The sequence below is a fragment of the Cimex lectularius genome, unplaced genomic scaffold (genome assembly GCF_000648675.2).
Source record: "Cimex lectularius strain Harlan isolate CLEC.00 unplaced genomic scaffold, Clec_2.1 scaffold51, whole genome shotgun sequence".
Classification (NCBI taxonomy): domain Eukaryota; kingdom Metazoa; phylum Arthropoda; class Insecta; order Hemiptera; family Cimicidae; genus Cimex; species Cimex lectularius.
The window spans coordinates 1,407,180-1,426,544 of NW_019392674.1; the positions used below are offsets into that span (position 1 = coordinate 1,407,180).

Below are 19,365 nucleotides of genomic sequence, written 5' to 3' on the forward strand. Positions count from 1 at the left end.
GTCCTAGACATAACAATCACTAAAACTGATTACAAACAATAAATTGCATTAGAATTACAATTTCGACATTTAAAAAATTAAAATAAAAAGTTACATTTTAAATTAAAATATAAAATTAAATTAAATTAAAAAACATCGTCTGACATCACCCCAGCCGACGCAAACCTTCCCCACAGACAAAGTATGTTGTAAAAACCAGCGGAAAAAGTTGAAATTACAAAAAGCGCCATCGTTAATAAAACACTTGATAATTTTCTAGAAACTGCAATTCAAAAACAACGTGGGTAGCTGTAGAAGCATCGCCATTCACGACATACAAATAAACGGGACCAGATTAAACAAAAAACACACAACACTACTACTGAATATGGATAGAAGACAAAACAGCGATATTTGAAAGTTAACTCTCCTAAAAAGCGATAATTTATGTAATGTAGTGACGTTCAAAACACCTATGGCTTTTATTATGATGAACCGATTTTTTTATTTTTTTTTTATTTTTTATTTTTGGGTGAACCACGCTTTCCAGAATGTTAAAGACATATTTTCCTTACAATCGTAATTTTTGCTCTTGGACGTAAATTTGCTAAAAATTTTCTCAAATTCTAATGTTTTTTACGATAAAAATACACATTTTAAAATCATTTTGTCTTTTAAACATAAAAATTTTATCTATTTTATTTTTACTATAAAAATAGTATCTGCGAGGTAATTAAAATATCATGTCGTGTAAAAACCATTAGATATTTTGTTGATGATTTATTCTTAGGTTTAAAAATGCACCATGGTTAATCTATAATTAATTTATACATTTACATTGTTGTATTTATTATGTATGCATATGAAATAGTTTAGCGAGCTTACAACGAGCAGAACATATGCTATAAACATTGGGAAAAAGTACAAATAATAGTCTCGTAATTTTGGCATCGATGACATCGTGGAAAGTCAATACTCACAATCAAGTAGAGCCGGATTGTCGGGATATTTTCCGCTTTTTCTCAAGTCGGCAAATAGTTACGAACTATCGCGACTCGTCTTTCGTTTCCATATCTGCGAGACCGGCCGCCTCTTCGAGTTGAAAAGCGTGACTGAGCTGGAGACTTGACGGCGGCAAGTTGGCCAACCCAGTGGGTGGAAATATCCCACGGTGAAAAACCGAATACGGCATTTGCTCATGCCCGAGGGCAAACAGGACCTCATTCGGGACGAGAGGAGTGAGAGATTAAAAAAAATATCAGCAACCATGCTAAATAACAACGTCAAATTGAACTTTCTCAATAATTCAATAATCATGCAGGAAAACAACTTAAATGAAATGAAAAAATATCCATCATGCTGGAATATAAAGCCTTCGTAAATAATTAATTATATATACAAAGATTCGACCTTAACAAGAACAAGTACACATTTACAAAAGTATATACACTTAATGTGAAAATTTTCTACTATGGAAATTTAAGGAGCAAATAAAAATGTTCCTGGGAAGTTTAAGACAAAAGATAATCAAAGAGACGAGACTTAAAGATGGAAAGGTATTGGTGAAAAGAATGAGTAAATGGAATTCCATAGGTTGGAAGCATGGATGATGAAGGAACGATTGAACTCAGTAGTTCTATATATAGGGGATACAGATAAGAAGGCTACGATGATTAAATTAAATTAAAGATAAGGAGATCTTATATGTAGGCCGGAAATTGGGAAGATATATATCATTTAATAAGGGAAGAAGCCCAGGAAGTATCGCCTGCGGTAGGGTTATAACCACTTCAAGTTATCGTGCAGATCAGTTACGTGGGACTTCATTGGGGACCCTAAGACAAAACGTACAAAATAATTTATTTTATGTTTAAGTTTACCTTCAAGCATCACGACCCTTATTAAAGTGGGGGGAGGGACGTCGGTAGCCGCAACGGTTCAGGCGTTGACACGGCGTTCATCACTGTAAGGTAAAGGTCCAGGGTTCGAATCCAGCGGCCCTGCATTCGTACCCGACATACTTACAAATGGGCCTTAAACAAAATGGGGGGAATGAAGTAGGTAACTAGGAGTTTACGTACTAAACGGGATAAGGTGGCTGGCAGGTCAGAGTTGATGAGGTGGTTCTCTGCTGCGTCTGTAGCGTCGGGAAATCTGAGAAATATGGGGCGTACAGTACGAGGATAATCCCAAGGTTCTTGACTATGGGAAGGAAATAGGGTGATTGTCAATGTAACGGAAGGATGGGAGGTAAGGAATGGAGGAGAGAATTGGTTACAGACGCCTCTGAACTTTCTACTTTCAACTTAAAAAGAAGAAGAAATATATCTTTATTCTGGGACAGTGTCTCTTTATAATAATACAATGGTTTAAGTGAACGGATGTTTCGCTAATCATAAAGTGCAAAATAGAACAGAGTCAAAACAGCATAAAAATAAATAACTTCTTGACGGGAAAATGAAATGAAAATCAATGTTTACAAAACAAATAACCCGACAATCAGACTAAATATAAAAATTAAAATTAAAATATTTCAATTTTAGTAAAAATGTAAGAAAACGATTCAGTTTGAAGAGAGAGGACGTGATTATATAGGAGGGATTTGAAGGAATTAAGAGAGCTGGCTTGAAGAATAGAATGAGGGTGGGAGTTCTAGAGTTTGGGGGCATGGGTCAGGAAGGATCTTTGGAAAGAGAGGGTTTTGTGTTGGGGGAGAATAAGGTCACTGGGGGACGATCGGGTTTTTAACAGTGGTGACAGGATTTGAATTGGAGGGATAGGATGATGTACTGAAACGACAGCTAGGAAAACAATGAAAAACATGTAATGAGGACGACAGCTATGAAAAAGGAAGGATCCTAGGAAGTCCGAATACAGACGAAACTTTCAACTTACACACCAATATATGGATATCTTTAAAATTTCGCTTGTAATTAGTTTATCATTAAATATAGCTGAAACGGCACACTTACTAAAGATTCAAGCCTTGCCTAGAAACGCAGAGAAACCTACAAAATATTAAAAGGTATAAGGCAAAAATATCGGGTAAACATCCATTATATTTTTAGAAAACTATTACGATTTTTTATTTTAAAAAAATTACCTTCATTGAAACTTACCTTTGGTATTTCTACATACAAATATCTACATGATTTCGATGAGCGGGGTTAGGGCGTCAGACTCAACAATTTTACAAAATAGCGATAATAGTTAAATAGTCGACATTTAAATAATGGATTTTTATAATAGACAGACAGAGAGATAGAGATAGCTTGATTGGTAGATAGATAGAGATAGAGTGAGAGAAAGAGGGAGACTGAGACAGACAGAGAGAGAGAGAGAGTGAGCGAGGGAGCGCGAAATCGATGATCATGACATTTCGAAGACAAAAATCAATTTCTTCAGAGAGGTTCTGTTCCGTTCTTATTTCTGAATACCTGTATCACACCGTTGTAACTACACACTATCCAACTACTTCTTTTCTTTTTTAATACACTTTGAATTTATTTAAGTTTACTTACTCCAGCTCACGCTCTATTATAATATCATTATTTTACAACTTTTTTTCTTTTATCTACCCTTCGCCATTCTCGCTATTTTTGTCTTCACTTATGTATTTTTCCTACTCGTCTTTTTTCTTTATTATTTTAACATTTCACTTTATCTTATCATTATTTATTCCCTTTCATCTTTTTTATATCAATTTTTCACATCTTATATCTTTATTTTCTTCTACTGTTCTTAATTCTGACTTTTTTCTACCTTTCTATCTTTTTTCTATGTGAACGTTTTCACTTGCCTGTTTATATTTATTTATTACCTCTCACCCTTTATTAAAATTTCATTTTTTCCCAATTGATTTTATTCTCATTTACTCTCTTGTTTCTTTTCAGATCTCTCTCTCTCTCACTCTCTCGCTCTCGCTCTCTCTCTCTCTCTCTCTCTCTCTCTCTTTCTCTCTCTCTCTCCTCTCTCTCTCTCTCTATCGATCTATCTGTTTATCTATCTACTCTATCTACCTCTATCTATCTTTACCTCTATATCTATCTATCTATTTTTCTATTTATCTCTATCACTATGTTATTCTTTATCTCTATCAGTATATCTATTTATCGGTCAATCATTATATTCCTATCACCTACCCATGATTTTGTTTAGAACAAAAAGTGTAATTATTTGGAGGTCGTGAGATGGGATCTGGTGTGACCTAGGTTTGGAAAAATATTTTCTTTATCGTGCCAACGTTTCGATCTTTACTGAGATCATCTTCAGGGCTCAAAGTGTTTGTTTTCCATGTAGATGTATTATTATTGTGTGTCGTGTTGAGAGTGCCGTTGATTTTACAAGAAGGGTTTACAAGAAGAAAATACCAAATAGTTTAATTATATTAGTTGTCTGTACAGTTATTATATAAAATAAATAGCATTTGTTAAACTTCTAGTTAGGTTGAATGGATTTATTAGAGAAGTACTGGCTAATAGTGTAATATTGAGCAGCTCACTCCACTAAACCTCAAGTACTAAGGTATAAACTTAACAATTCTAATTTTAATAGGGGTTTATATTTTTAATAAATATAAATGTGATAGAACAGAAAAGTAAGCTTTACCATTAATTCAAGGAAAAATGATATATAATATTTTACACATCTCGACAATTAACAAGGAAAATAGTTAAAATTATTAAGAATAAACCTTTGGAAAGAACAGACCTTGTTAAAGCAACTGCAGAGATAAAGGATATAATATTAGACTCTAGATATGCAACATTTACCAACGTCTTCAGTGCATCAAGAAGAAAAACATCAACGCCAGGTTAGGGAAAAGAGGTCAACTTGTTAAACCGTATTTTAAAAAAAAAATTATAATTGTCTTGGAATTATGTAAGATAAATGTGTGAAATGTTCTTGAGACGAATCATCCTTATTTCATCAAGTATCGAATTTCTTATATCGCGCAACTCTCGAAAAAAGAAGGGGTCAAATTTATCCGTCGAGACTTTCCCCAAATAGGAATTGAAGTAAACTGCTCACGTTCTCAGTCCCAAACAATTGAATCTAGTACCGGTTTGGAAAGTGTAAGCCGTCTTGAAGAAGAATAAAATAAAAAATTGGTAAATTATCTTTTCTCAAGGAACTCTGGTTTGCCTGAGGAGACGCAACAATCAACCAAATCGTACACAATTTAAGATCTTTAAGATCATTAATAACAACTTCTGATTATTAAGGGGTATGAATAGACATATGAAAGAAGAAAATCATTAGCAGAAATGTATCAAGCATTGTTTAAAAGAGAAACATGGCTTAGAAAGTGCTGAACCAAAGGGTTGATTGTTCATCTATTTGCATTGGATATTCTTACATAAATAAAAACTAGGCAACAAAGACCTTTGCTATTATGATATTTTTTGTTTATTTCTTCCAATTATTGATAATTCCTTTGACCAACATCATTGGTGTGGATTGTGAACTTTGTGACGTAGTAACGAGCTTTGACAATTAGTTTGGGAACTTTTGATTGGAAGGATTGGTTGCGCTTGATTGGCTTGGCAAAACCCCACAGTTTCATTACGTATGCCTAAAGTTGTCGCGGTAATGTCTTGTATAGGGTTATTTGAGTTTTGACAGTGAAAACAGATTCATTTTGACAGATAGTTCTTCTATTAAGATGTTGCTTCTTAAGTCTTGTGAAGGTATTTCACGTCAGGCTGCTGACTACCTATCTGAATAGGGTCTCAGTATCTGGCTTGAGTGGAAATCGATAAACTGCTAATTGCTACATTGAAGGGCAAAAATGTTTTTCGATGTAACTGTATATTGAGTACATTCAGTTTTGCCCGCCAATTTTTGAACCAGCATTTGATAAATTCGAGATGTTTTTGGACGTTGGAGATTGCTTGGATAGAATTCAGGTTAGAAGCAGAATCGCTGTGACATCCTCTCATGGTGTTGAGATGTCCATGAAACCAGAGTGAAAATGGTATAAAGTATAGGACTCAGAATGCTTCCTTGTGGAACACCGGCTTCCCGCATATAAGTATTTGTTGCCACACCTTTGAAGGAGTAGATAGTTAAAAAGGATTTCAGGATAAAGAAATAAGGGGTAGGTAGAAAAAATTTAAGGTTTTAAAATAAAAACTAGGCGTCACAAATGTGTAGTTCTTGTATTGAAAATTTCTGTAACCTTATAAATACATGATTTCAATTACTATGAATTATACGATGTTTCACTCATATAAAAGAATTGTTAAAAGTGTTTTGTGGTTATTGAAATATAAATAATTTTAAGTGAGTGATAAACTGGACCAATATTTCTTTTGAAAATCTTTCTTTCTCTCTCTCTCTCTCTCTCCATTCCACTCTCTCTCTCTCTCTCTCTCTCTCTCTCTCTCTCTCTCTCTCTCTCTCTCTCTCTCTATCTATCTATCTATCTATCTTTGTCTCTTTCTCTCTGTCTACATTTATCTATATATCTATCAATCGTTGTACTTCTATATTTATCTTGGTTGTTGTGCATACGTGCAGTGTGTAGGTGTTTAATTTCTATAAAAACAACTATGACAACCAGAATCACTTATTTAATTGGATGCTTCATCGTCCAAAATGTTAGTTCAAAAATTACCCTTCTTTTATCTATTTATCTATCTTTCTCGATTGAAACCCAAGAACAGCAAAAGAAATGACAACTGAGATTCAGGGAGGATTCTATTTAGATCACAACTTTTTTGTCAAAAACCTGATTAATTGGTATTTGCTTAATAAATATAAATTAAATTTAGTGGTTTTTTTATCTGTTCATGTGGTGTCCTGCTCCAAGCCCAGAGTAGGTTTTGCTAGAACAGTAGTTTGTAGGCATGACGGTTTAGTATAATGGCTACGCCGTTACAGTTACTACTTCTGTTAATGGCTTGTAAGCGTCTAAATGAGCATTATTATTACAAATGCAATACATATGCGAATAAAACTTAATCTTGTAGTAATTCCTGTCATAAAAGAAGGCTTGACCTCTAAATACGCGTTAGGTTTGGAGGACAAGGCGTCAAAACAACTTTACAATACTTTTTACAAATGTGTGGTGATTAGTGACCGTTAATCGATGATTATTCAGAAATTGTGAGATACGGTCTGGTGTGATGTAGGTAACAGAAAAACATTTTCTTTATCGTGCCAACGTTTCGATCTTTATTGAGATCATCTTCAGGGCCTGGGATTTACAAACATTGTTTAAATTTAACAAATGCATGTAGGATGTGGAAAAAAGTGAATTTATACAATGCAAAAAAAATTATCATTTTGAGTGAATAGAAATACTTTGATTGAATATAAATTTTTTTTTGCATTGCATACATTCACTTTTTTCCACATCCTACATGTTTCTGTTAAATATAAACAATGTTTGTAAATCCTGGGCCCTGAAGATGGTCTCAATAAAGACCGAAACGTTGGCACGATAAAGAAAATGTTTTTCTGAAACCTACATCACACCAGACCGCATCTCACGATTTCTGAATAATCACTTTTTACAAATTAATCATAAAACTACAAGAACTATTTAATAAATGCTAAATAAATAAATGTTAAATAAATTCCAAGTTTTTAGGTGCCTTGAAAAGAGGGTACCTTTAGCTTAGTAGAAACCAGGAATATATAGATAATAAAAAGCGAAGAAAATAAGGTGGAGTTCATGATATATTTACATCTTCGGATAAATCAGTATAAACAACGATCGAACTAAAGGAGTTTCATATAAACATAATGTGATTTATATATAACAAAAATAAGACTACAAACTCTCTCACTCTCTNCACTCACTCTCTCTCACTCTCTTCTCTCTCTCGTTTCGATTCATTTTTGGAAAGATATGTATGAACATCACAGTTTGAAGTGGCTTAAAAATTGAGTATAGGAGATTTTATTTCCTGACTTCATTTCTCTATGGTTCGTTCGAAGCCAGAACATCTCAATACTTACATAATCAATTTATGAGTAGAGGTCAGCTTGAATTGAGCTCAAACCAGATTGATATATGCCTCCATATGGGACTTCCACTTAACCAAAATCATTTTTAATCTATCCCTACAAATTGTGGAATTCCTTGATATTAAAACCAAAAAAGGCCACAGACTCTTTCTCTCTCTCTCTCTCTCTCTCTCTCTCTCTCTCTCTCTCTCTTTTACTGGGATGGTTATAGAACTAAAACATACTCCTACTCTTTTTTAGATCCTTCTATGGTATCATATGGGACGTGATGACTGGGAATTCTGATCTTATTCAGACGCCTGCACCCGTAAAATATGTTACGGCTAAACTGGCAGGGCAAAACCTAACTGATTAATAATAATAAAAATAAATAAAATAACAATACTCTTTTTTAATTGCCAGCATAAACATGTTTCATAATATCCCGAGTATTATTTTCTCTGAGAGCGGTTTTCGTCCTTAAATTTCTGTAAATTTCTCGTTTAAAAAATTTGATGAGAACTACAACTCTAAGAACGTTTTACGAGCGGCGAAATTGTTTTAATTATAAAATAGGTTTTAATATCACGAGGCTATTTCCTTCTGATCTTACTAGAGATTATTTTAAATATTTATGTTCAAGAAAGTTCGACGAAAGAACTGGGTGTTTTCTTTCTAATTGGCCTATGAACGATTTTTAATATAGAAAGTACAATGTTGAAAGCTGATCGCAAATTGTACCAGAGATAATTCGATATCTTTACTAAATTGCCTGGACGAGTCTTTTTAAGGAAAAACAGACAGAACCAGCTTCGATTTATTCTTCTCTTTTAACTTTAAATGTTAAGACTCCAAAAACATAATGAACCGGAAAGAAGCGAGGTCGGGTATGTTAAAAGATAAGAAGTCATTGATTTTCCGTGTTCTTGTACCGATGTGAGAATTCGTGCAGTTGAGCATACATTTTGGCCAGAACAGTGTAAAGTAAAATAAAAAATAAATAAATGTACAATAATAATATTATTCAGAGATCGTGAGATGCGGTCTGGTGTGATGTAGGTTTCAGAAAAACATTTTCTTTATCATGCCAACGTTTCGATCTTTATTGAGATCATCTTCAGGGCCTGGGAACCTCAAAGAAGCCGACGGCTTATACAAAAATGTCTTTTCTATACCGACTTCCTTCCTCACCCCTTCAAAATCCAACATAAAACAGCAATATCTCACTGGCACTCTCAACACGACCCAAGAATGGCACAATTACACAGAAGACAAACACTTTGAGTGAGTAGAAATAATTTGATTGAATATATAAAAAATATATAAATATATGCATTGTATAAATTCACTTTTTTCCACATTCTACATGTATTTGTTAAATGTGAACAATGTTTGTAAATCCCAGGCCCTGAAGATGATCTCACTAAAGATCGAAACGTTGGCACGATAAAGAAAATGTTTTTCTGAAACCTACATCACACCAGACCGCATCTCACGATCTCTGAATAATTATCGATTAACGGTCACTAATCACCACACAATAATAATATTCAAAAACGGAAAATTTCAACTTAAAAAAATGGCGAAACCAGGGCCTATTCACAAGAAGTTACGTGTCCGAAATTTTGGAGTGTAGAGCCACGAAAAAAAGTTTGATTCAAATCTGTGGCCCACCAACGTTGCCGCTCCCTTGTTAGTTTACCCAGCTTTTACCAAAAAGGCGTTTACATCTACGACGATCATTTTCGTTTCCCTCTGTGATTTTGTTTAAATGCTGATTTTAAAAAAAATTTTGGTTAAAGATAACGTGTAGATATTTTACTCATTACAGAAGAGGCTTACCGCTCCATTTATCAGTCTTGTGTTCTTTCCTTGGTAAAAGAATGGTTTTATTATTAAATTGCCATCCTTCTCTCTTTCACAGCGCTGGTTTTACATGGTATAAGTCAATTCGTCATTAGTTATTAAAACCGTTCATTTTCTTTTTACATTTTTTATAATTTACCTCTTAGATCACTATCGAATCAGCAAATAATCGCAAGTAATTTTTTTATTAGCTATGTCTTTGAAACATCAAAGAAGTTCATGAATGCATACTCTTTATTACAATTGTTACGAATGATTTATTTCTTGATGGCGTTCATGTAATATTCAATGTGTTTAGAGTGTGACTACAAGACGAATTTTTGCCCTTCTAGAAAATTGACTTGCAAATTTTGTTTACTTGCTTTCCGTCGCCCTCCAAACGGTCAAAGCGCTAAAGCGCTACTTTAACGATGTTCTGATTTAAGAGAGGGAGAAAATAAAGTGTAAAAATCCAGAAGATAAACCAACACAGTTGTCAAAAACTTAGTATTTTACTTGTATACTGTGAAATGTAATTATTAATTTTTTAATGGCAAGGTTAAGTTATTTAAAAACAAATATCTATGTTACTCATCACAACACGAACGTTTTTAAACGTGTAATTTTAGTTTGAAGAATCTAAATTAATATAGAATTATTCGGATCTTTTCGGAATGGTCTCAAATTCGGAAATATTTTTTCTGTAAATAGACACATTTATTCATTCATTCATCCACAACCAACATTACATTCACAACTGGAGAATGACATTTTGAATGGTGACCATTTGGAGATCGTGAGATGCGGTCTCGTGTGACGTAGGTTTAGAAAAACATTTTCTTTATCGCGCCAACGTTTCGATCTTTATTCAGATCATCTTCAGGGTCTGAGATTTATAAACATTGTTTAAATTCCATAAAATTATGAAAATTGTACTTTTTTCACATCCTACATGTATTTGTATACTTTAAACAATGTTTATAAATCCCAGGCCCTGAAGATGACCTCAATAAAGTTCGAAACGTGGGCACGTTAAAGAAAATGTTTTTCTAACCCTACGTCTTAAAAGACCGCATCTCATGATCTCCAAATAAACATTAATTAACAGTCACTAAACATCACACATTTTGAATAATCTTCAAATTAAAGTGTAGACGGAATTTGTGGAACGTGACCGTCTAGCCGAAAAGTAGTGGGGATCATGTGGGAATAAATTGACAAACACAAACAAACGAATTAATAAGAAAATAACATCAGTGGGACAATTTTTTATTGATAGCCTTTGTAAATAAAAATAAAGACTGAGCAAACCTTTGTAGTTACCATAGACATAAAAATGTAATTTATATACATTTTAACAGTTAAGCTTGGTTTTACGAAAGTTTTAACTATTTCATCATTGTTGACAAGATTAGAGTGATTGACAAATGAACGTTGACTTGATGATTATCGGGCAGATATAGGATAAGATATTGAGCCCTGAAGATGATCTCAATAAAGATCGAAACGTTAGTACGTTAAAGAAAATATTTTTCTGAAACCTACGTCACACATCTCACGATTTCCGAATAATCATAGACTAACGGTCATTAATCACCAACTTTAATATAGAATATTATTCAGTTCATAAAAAACTATTTTAGATTATTTAATAAAAGGTAAACCTTAAAATAAATATCATTTTCTCCTTCATGACAGAAACTTATTTTTTGATTTATTTGAAATAAAATAACTCTACTGACTTCAGCCTAGATCCACATACAATGGTTTGAAGGGAACTCTTGAACCAAAAAAACAAAACGAAAATCAAAAATGCTTCGGTGTATTATTCCACCATCATAGGGCCTATTTATTTCTTTATTTTTTAATTAACATAACTACAAAGTAACTTAATATTAAGTTGTTATATTTACATGACCTGTTGAGATGAAAAAAATGAATAACAAGGTACATGTGAATATTACAGAACATTTACAATCAACATCTACAACCAGAATTTGAAATTTATATAAAGTATATAATTTTTAAAAATTTTAAGCATTAAAGTAAGATTGTTAACAGCAAAACTAACAGCTGGTATGGTAATATTTCACTATCCTTCTCACCAAAGGTGTAAAAGTCAGTAATGTATTAAATTATTAACCTAGATTATGCTGTATGCTGATGACTCACTCATGCTTGCTGAATCACCTGGAGGCTTACAAACAATATTAACATCCTAGAGGAATATTTTGCATGATGGGGCTGGAGCTTACTTTGAATAAGCCATAGGGATAAGTAAGTACCCTATATTGCTACCAATACTAGCATTATTCAAAAGCTTGTTTTATTTATTTATTTACAATAATAATCATTAAACAAAATTGATAATTACATTTAAATTAGAAATATATTCTGTACATTTATATAGAACTAAAACTAAATGGTATTTTAAGAATTGTTGAGTGTTGTGAAATTTCCTCTTGGTCTGTGGAGATGATGGTTTGGTTGCTTCTGATCATTTTGGTCTGTCAATTTTGGCTTCTTGTCAACATCAACAGTGAGTTTCAGAACTGGCCACTGGTTACAGTACAAAAGTGTATGCAGTCAAAATTGTATTAAATGAATTATTGCTGGGGCCTCACTTAATAAAAATTTGCCCACCATTGAAGATAACAAGAAGTCAAAACACATCTGATGACTAAAACAGTGTGAATAGGCAGACCAACTTGACCTGAAACGAGCAAACCACAAAAAACATTACAGCAGAGTAACACAAGTTCAAACTTATTGGACCACACAGAAATCGTGAGATTATAGGTATTCATAATTTTTTGGGGGGATGGGAGTGTAAAAAAATGGCCAGGTGTAAAGTGAACGACTGGGTTCTACAAGCTGAGGGTCTACCATGCTAACCACTCGGCTACTGCAGTCCACCAAGTCCAGTGGTATTAGTCAAATAACTTCAAATGTAGAACAAACAGTACAGCTGATCTGGCATATTAAATAATGACTGTATATTCATACCTGATCAGATGGTATAGACAAGTGTACTTTAGAAAATAACCTGGAAGCTTTAAAAAAAAACTGGACAAGGATGATAGTGTAGTTAAGTCATTTCTGATCATTTGATCATTTTGCACTGCCTATCCTTGATGTTTTAGCTTCTTGCTTCAATTTTTAGCAAATAATTGTAGTTAAAAAATATGGAGACAAGCCAAAATGCTTCTGACAAATCAAAATTTTTGGAAAAGACAAAACTACAAGTTCATCACCTTGCAGACCTCACAATTTAAGTGTTAAAGTGCAGAAAAATTTGCAGTTTGGAGCAAAGCTAAATTTAACTGGAATATTTAAAAAAATATTCAATTCCACTCAATTCAAAAAAATTATTCTACACCACAAAGACTTCAAGGAAAATCTCACAACATAAATAATCCATACTCTTGCATTGCTGGAATGTCCTTATCGAAAAATCCATAATTTTTTATCATACAGAATAAATGCAACCCTGTTTCTCGGTTGTGTTATTTCATCTTATACATAGGGTTTTCATAATGTCTCGAAGGATTTTGATACAACGGATTTTTATTCTGAAAATAATAGTATTTAGATATAGACTGCTAATGTAGTTTTATACAATTTAATTATTATTACTTCCTCAGAGCAGCTCATGCTAATCATAGATTCTTTGTAAAATCTTTCCCATTCTTCTTTATCTTTTTTATTTGCGACCCATTTCCAAGCAAGGAGAGTTAAACATCCCACAATCAATATTGAAATACACGGGTAAAGCATGTTGGCTACAAAATATCAACAATTAAATCAACGTTAATTTACAATTATTTTTATCTAACCTTTAGCTACGTTCCAGAAGAGACAATTCCTTTCTCTAATTGCTTTTATAACAAACCTGTCTTCACCTAAATCATAGTAATAAGAAAAAAATATATCGCAGGATCCCTCTGTGTAGGCACACAAATGTTCATCAAGAGTGTCGTTAACTAAAAAATATATTTAAAAAACCATCAATTTTATTGTATGGAACTATTATTATTAACAGGTGTAAAGTTACTTTCCAAATAAATCAATTAAAAACTCCCATAATAAAAAAAATTTGTTTCATGTTTTTTGTTTGTTGTCTTTACCTTCTATTTCAGAAACGATTTCAATGTTTATGTCATGATTTTTGTTGTTATACTCAATTGAACAACTGTTTCTGCATGTATCTTCAGATCCTTGGTTATATACTTCACAATTAACGCAATTCTGTATGTCCGAGCACTGTTGCTGCAGCTAAGAAAATACACCGTTATTACACGGTTGAAAATCGGTGAATCAAGGGAATACTTACAGAAAAATCTTCGCAGTATTTTCCTGTATATCCTGTTTTATCATTACAGACACAATTGCCACAAATGCATTTTCCATGACCCGAACAAATATCTTGTTCAGGGTCTTTCCTACAAATGTCAACTGATGTAGGGCAAGAGCAGTCATCACCAGTCCAACCTTCTGTGCAATAGCATTTATCTGAAAATAAATATCTAGTAATGAAAAAAAAAGTTTAAAAATTAAAAAATAATTTGCAAACCATTTTTGCACAATCCCTTTCCTGCACATACAACTGAATCTTTCTTTGGGCATGAAAAGTTGTCATACTCACAAAACTGACCATAAATAACCTAAAAGCAATATTTAGCGTGTTCAATATTTTTACTATTGATTGTAAATAATAAAATTGTTACTCTATCATCGTGCATTTCATCGCAATCACATTCACCACATATGCAATTTCCACGACCACTGCATGTTATATGGCTTGAGTTATCTTCTTTACATCTTGATGCTAAATGTATTTCATGTTCTGCCATTGATGAAGTATGACATTCACATTTGTTACCAAAGTAATTTTCATGGCATTCGCACTTTCCACATTTCATTAAGCCGTTGAGAGAACATTCATCTGTTTCACCTATATAGCCCTAAAATTTACTTGAGTCAATTTCAACTTTTTACGTTTACATTCTCCCTAGGTAAGTTACCTCATTTCCTGGATTTTCGCATGGACAATCACACTCCATCTCTAGATTAACGGTCAATACTTCTTGTAAGCCGACAGGGTAAATATTGAAAGTTTCCTTCCATTTCCCTTTTCTCTTTGGACATGCCACGACCGTCACTTCTGCCTGCAATAATTTAAATCCGTAGAATCTTACAATTGTTTGGAATTTTATGGTTATTGCTAGTTGCGACATACCTCGAATTCAATTACCGCTGATCCTTCAAGGTTTTTACATTCATTTGTCTTTTCCAGTGGCTCATCAAATTTGTCACATTTTGAATAGAAAACCACATTTACATATTTCGATGATGTTTCTGTCATGACAACTGAAGTTCTGATTTTCTAAACAATATCATAACTCATAGACTGATTGAAATTATAGTGTTTGTAAAAAGCAAGTCTCACGTAATATTGCTCTTTTATAAGTTCAATAATATTTGATGAATCGCTGGACAACTCAGCGACCGATGATCCTTCGATGTGCTTGCTAAGCTCATTAAACAGGTCCAATCTGTCTGATGTAGCAGCAAATATGATATTTACTGAACTGTTTTTTATAACTGTATTAATCTTTAACGAGATTTATTTGCATTATTGACCGGCTTTGTAAAACTTATGTAATTTTATAATTATGTATGCACCTGTGGTAGTGATGGATAATCTAGAAGTGTCGAGTATGTGTAGTAACCATTTTCGTCCAAATGACATTGGCCATCGTTTGGTTTGACAATACCACCAAGCTTAAAAACAAAAATTAGAACATGGCTTTGTATATTTTTATTTTTTTATTTTTTACAAGGGTTCGCAGCAGCAGAGGTTATATCAACCCTCGGGGTGCCAGTGTTTTTGAAAAAAAAAGCCCATTTGTAAGTATGTCAGGTTCGAATGCAGGGCCACTGGATTCGAACCAGGGACCTTTACCTTACAGTGATGAGTGCCGTGTCAACGCCTAAACCGTTGCGGCCACTGACGCCCCCAACGTGGCTTTGTTATCCTGCATTTTACTTTTACCTTGCCATCTCCAGCAAAATGAACAAGGGAATCTGTAGCAAAGACTAGTAATTTTCTGCTTTTGTTTTCACTCCATCCGATTTGCTGTTTACAAATTAAAGCTTGCAATATTGCATCTAAACCACCTTCAGGGTCATCCAGGTTCCCTGATATTTTAGCAGTATTAACTTCCCTCTATGACAAGGTAATAATATTGAATTAATAGTTTCTTACCGAAGGAAGTTAAATTGTTTAAATAATGATCATTTTGAAAACTCACAGAAAATTGATAGACATTGTCACTTAAAGGCATGTGATTTCTGAATCCATATGGAGACACACAATCAGTACATGGTTCTAATAACCTAGAATAAACATTTTTTATAATTTACTGTTTGTGTATAGTTTAAAGTACCAACTAAAAGTAAAATAAATTTTATTTGGAGTAATATTGCATGTGCATAAATACGTGTATAAAGTTGAGCTCAAATCTGCATATGTATGTACATATTACACAAATATACTGAGTAGATCCTATCACTCTTGTACTGCACCAGGAATACCAGCTTTTCTAATTTACAATGAATTACCAGGAGGCCTCAAGAATCGCCCACCCCAGTTCTTGGCAGTCCAGGGTCAAACCTAGGCCTTATCCGTCCAGCCACTGAGGTTGGGCTCCAGGGCTATCAACAAGAGGTTGTTTTAGACCCCAACACAATCAGTTCCTGAATCCAACCGATTCATACCTCACCCACCCTTAAATACATTCTTTATTATTTACCTACCATTCACGCAGTTTAGGTAGATGGGGTACTCAGTATTCCACCATTGTGCCTCTCATACTTCATGTTAATAAATACATTCACTTTCAATCATACACCATCAATAAAACCAAGAAAAAGAATTTCAAGAATCGGAACAGGGTACCCAGATACTACTAAGCACAATCTCAATTTGGGTAGCATTCCTAGCCAAGGAATTGCACCAGTGAATTAGGTGGAACACGTTGTGCAACCTTTCTCTGCATGCCTGCCACATACTTTGGCCTAAAAGTAAGTCCTATCCTTATCTGGTGACAATGGCCTTTCTTCTAAAAGTCACATCTTCTGAGCTTGCTATCTATCAATAGACATGACAGCTTCTCTCCCAATTGATGCTGCCACTTTTTTTTTTTTTTTTTAATGGGGTGTTTTATTTCATTTTTACCGGGGTTAAGCCCACAGATATTCTTGTTTTTATCAGAATCAATAGAAAGTTTATTATATATTCCTTGTGCTAAATTAGTATTTAATGTGAAATATGATGTAAATTTTGTACGCAAAATTTTTCTGTTTTATTTATTTATTTTTTTAGAATAATATTTATTATTTGCTTCCCTCAGTATGACCATGTATATATACAAATATGTCTATATCCTCAAATTACACATTGTATTTCGCAGATTTTAAAAAAATTTGATAAGAGGGTGTCATTAGTAAATTTAAGAAATTGTATGAAAACTTACTTTTCTGGCACTATTGACACATAGGGCATAACTACTTTGTCCACAAAAGTTCCAAATCCTAGTTTAAAATCAGAAGTAACCTTTTTTATACTTTCAACAAGCATGTTTCCAATGGCAGATAGCTTGTCTTTGTCATCCTTCATAGAATTGGACATATCCATGAGGTAGTAGAGGTCGAGTGGAAAATGCGGTTCATGTTTAAATTTGATATTGATATTGTAAGGTTTACCTAAGGGAAGAATAAGAACAATGTACTAATGCAAAATTTCCTTTAATAATGTTACCTTTTCGCAGACTTAATTTGACATTATTTGGTGATAAGCGGTTGAAATGGAGGTTTTCCTTAAAGTCAATTGACTGCAAAATAGTCATCTCATTTTGAGGATTGTAAATTGAATTTTTGTTGCATACAAAAGAGTCCACTCGCGTTTCGCTAAGTTTTGAAGTAAAACACCTTTGTGTGCTATTCTAAATAAATAAAAAAATTAAAAAAACGTTATTAAAATCTTAATTCACTGTTGGAAAAAGGATGGAAAATAATGATAATAATAAAATAAAGCACCCGTTCTAAACACCAAGAACATTCTGGCCTTTGAATACACTCATGGCATGTCTCAAACTTCATACACTCATCGCTATAACTGCTTGTGACACAAATTAAACACACGCATAGTAATTCTAATTTCATTTTAGTTTTCTGGCTTGTGAAACTGGTACAAATATACTGTACTAAATCTTTTTCGTTTGATTTGCCCACTTATGTTTCTTATCTTTGTCTTATCGTTCATCCAATCGATTGACTTGAAATTAATTTTTTAAAAACACACTGAGAGAAGAGAAATGTACAATTTTATTGAATCAACAGTAAAATTACATCAATTTTGATCCATACTGCAAAGAAATTATGTAGGTAAGCCATCATAGCATGTACTAGTTATAAAAATTTTTTTTTTTATAATTCTTCCATCTACTCTGTGTAAATGTTGATTAATAATGATAAAGAAACTCTCAAAAGCAGGAAATAGTCTCATATCCGTGGCCCTGCCCACCGATGTCAAACTCTGGGGATATCGACAAATCATTTCATTCTCTAACGCATGCAGTTGAATACAAATGTAAACATACATTATCTTTCCTTTATATTGGTTTGGCAGAAAAGTAATGTCATTTTTCATTTATTTGGTTAATTAGCTTTAATTAGCTCAATATTTATACTTTTGCCTATATCATTTTTGTTTACAAATATTGTTTAATCCCTAATTTAAAAGGCTTTATTTCTCTTCAGTTTCTGTTTTCAATCTCTTTCGTTGTGTCAAATAATTTAATAGGTAATCATGTCTTTGGAAGAAATTCATTTAAGGCATTGTTTACTTTATGAATTCCAAAAAGGAAACAATGCAACAGTTGCAACTGAAAATTTATGTGAAATGTTTGGTACTAATGCTGTTGGACCATAACCCACTAGGGATGGTTAGGGATGTATAATACACAAATATAAAATATATAAATATAACAGCTATAAAAAATACTGACTTTCTATTCTCAAATTATAGAGACCGCAAATATGCGGTTAAAACCCGAAACCCTTAATGTTGTAAGTACGGTCCAAATTCACAAAAAAAAACCTATAAGATTAGTAGTGTCATTTTATAATTCTCCATGCCACGAACTTGTGATAACAATAGTTAAAATAATTAAAACCACACCAGTTTCAAACCTACATTGGCCATTGACAATTCTTTAGAATTGATAAAAAAGTTAAAGAGCATGAGTTTTATATATTAATTTTTCTTCTATTCTGGTGAATCTCTTTGGCTTAACTTCAAAATTAATTCTGTACCCCCAGGGTAAAACTGGATAAGTCAAAAAAACAAATTTTCTGATTGCGATTTTAAAATGTAGGCCTTTGATAGAAATTCAATTTTTAATTTTTTTTATTGTGCTCACATTCCATCACAATTTATTTGTCCTAGTATATAGTTAAATAGTTGGTTTTAATTATGTCTTGACTTGTTGTGCTTATTACGTTATATGCTGACACTTATCT

The 19,365-nt window shown here is 33.0% G+C and overlaps 2 protein-coding genes across 2 annotated transcripts in view; both read right to left on the minus strand.

The window, feature by feature from the left end:
• Positions 1-1,095, minus strand: part of LOC106662397 (serine/threonine-protein kinase 32B) — a 231,577-nt gene extending 230,482 nt beyond the window's left edge. The window contains exon 1 of the mRNA XM_014386465.2: positions 960-1,095. The gene's annotated coding sequence lies outside the window, so the exon portion shown is untranslated. The remainder of the gene's footprint in view (positions 1-959) is intronic.
• Positions 1,096-12,100: 11,005 nt separating this feature from the next.
• On the minus strand, positions 12,101-18,077 carry LOC106662174 (integrin beta-PS-like). Its single transcript, XM_014386026.2, has 16 exons — positions 17,881-18,077; positions 17,603-17,786; positions 17,319-17,547; positions 16,095-16,179; positions 15,836-16,009; positions 15,466-15,564; positions 15,230-15,394; positions 15,020-15,166; positions 14,805-14,948; positions 14,508-14,744; positions 14,354-14,444; positions 14,114-14,292; positions 13,908-14,055; positions 13,617-13,763; positions 13,417-13,562; positions 12,101-13,352 (listed from the first exon to the last, which is right to left on the minus strand). The coding sequence occupies exons 1-16, from the start codon at positions 18,004-18,006 to the stop codon at positions 13,287-13,289; spliced, it is 2,367 nt and encodes a 788-aa protein (XP_014241512.1). The 5' UTR covers positions 18,007-18,077; the 3' UTR covers positions 12,101-13,286.
• Between the last annotated feature and the right edge of the window lie 1,288 nt (positions 18,078-19,365).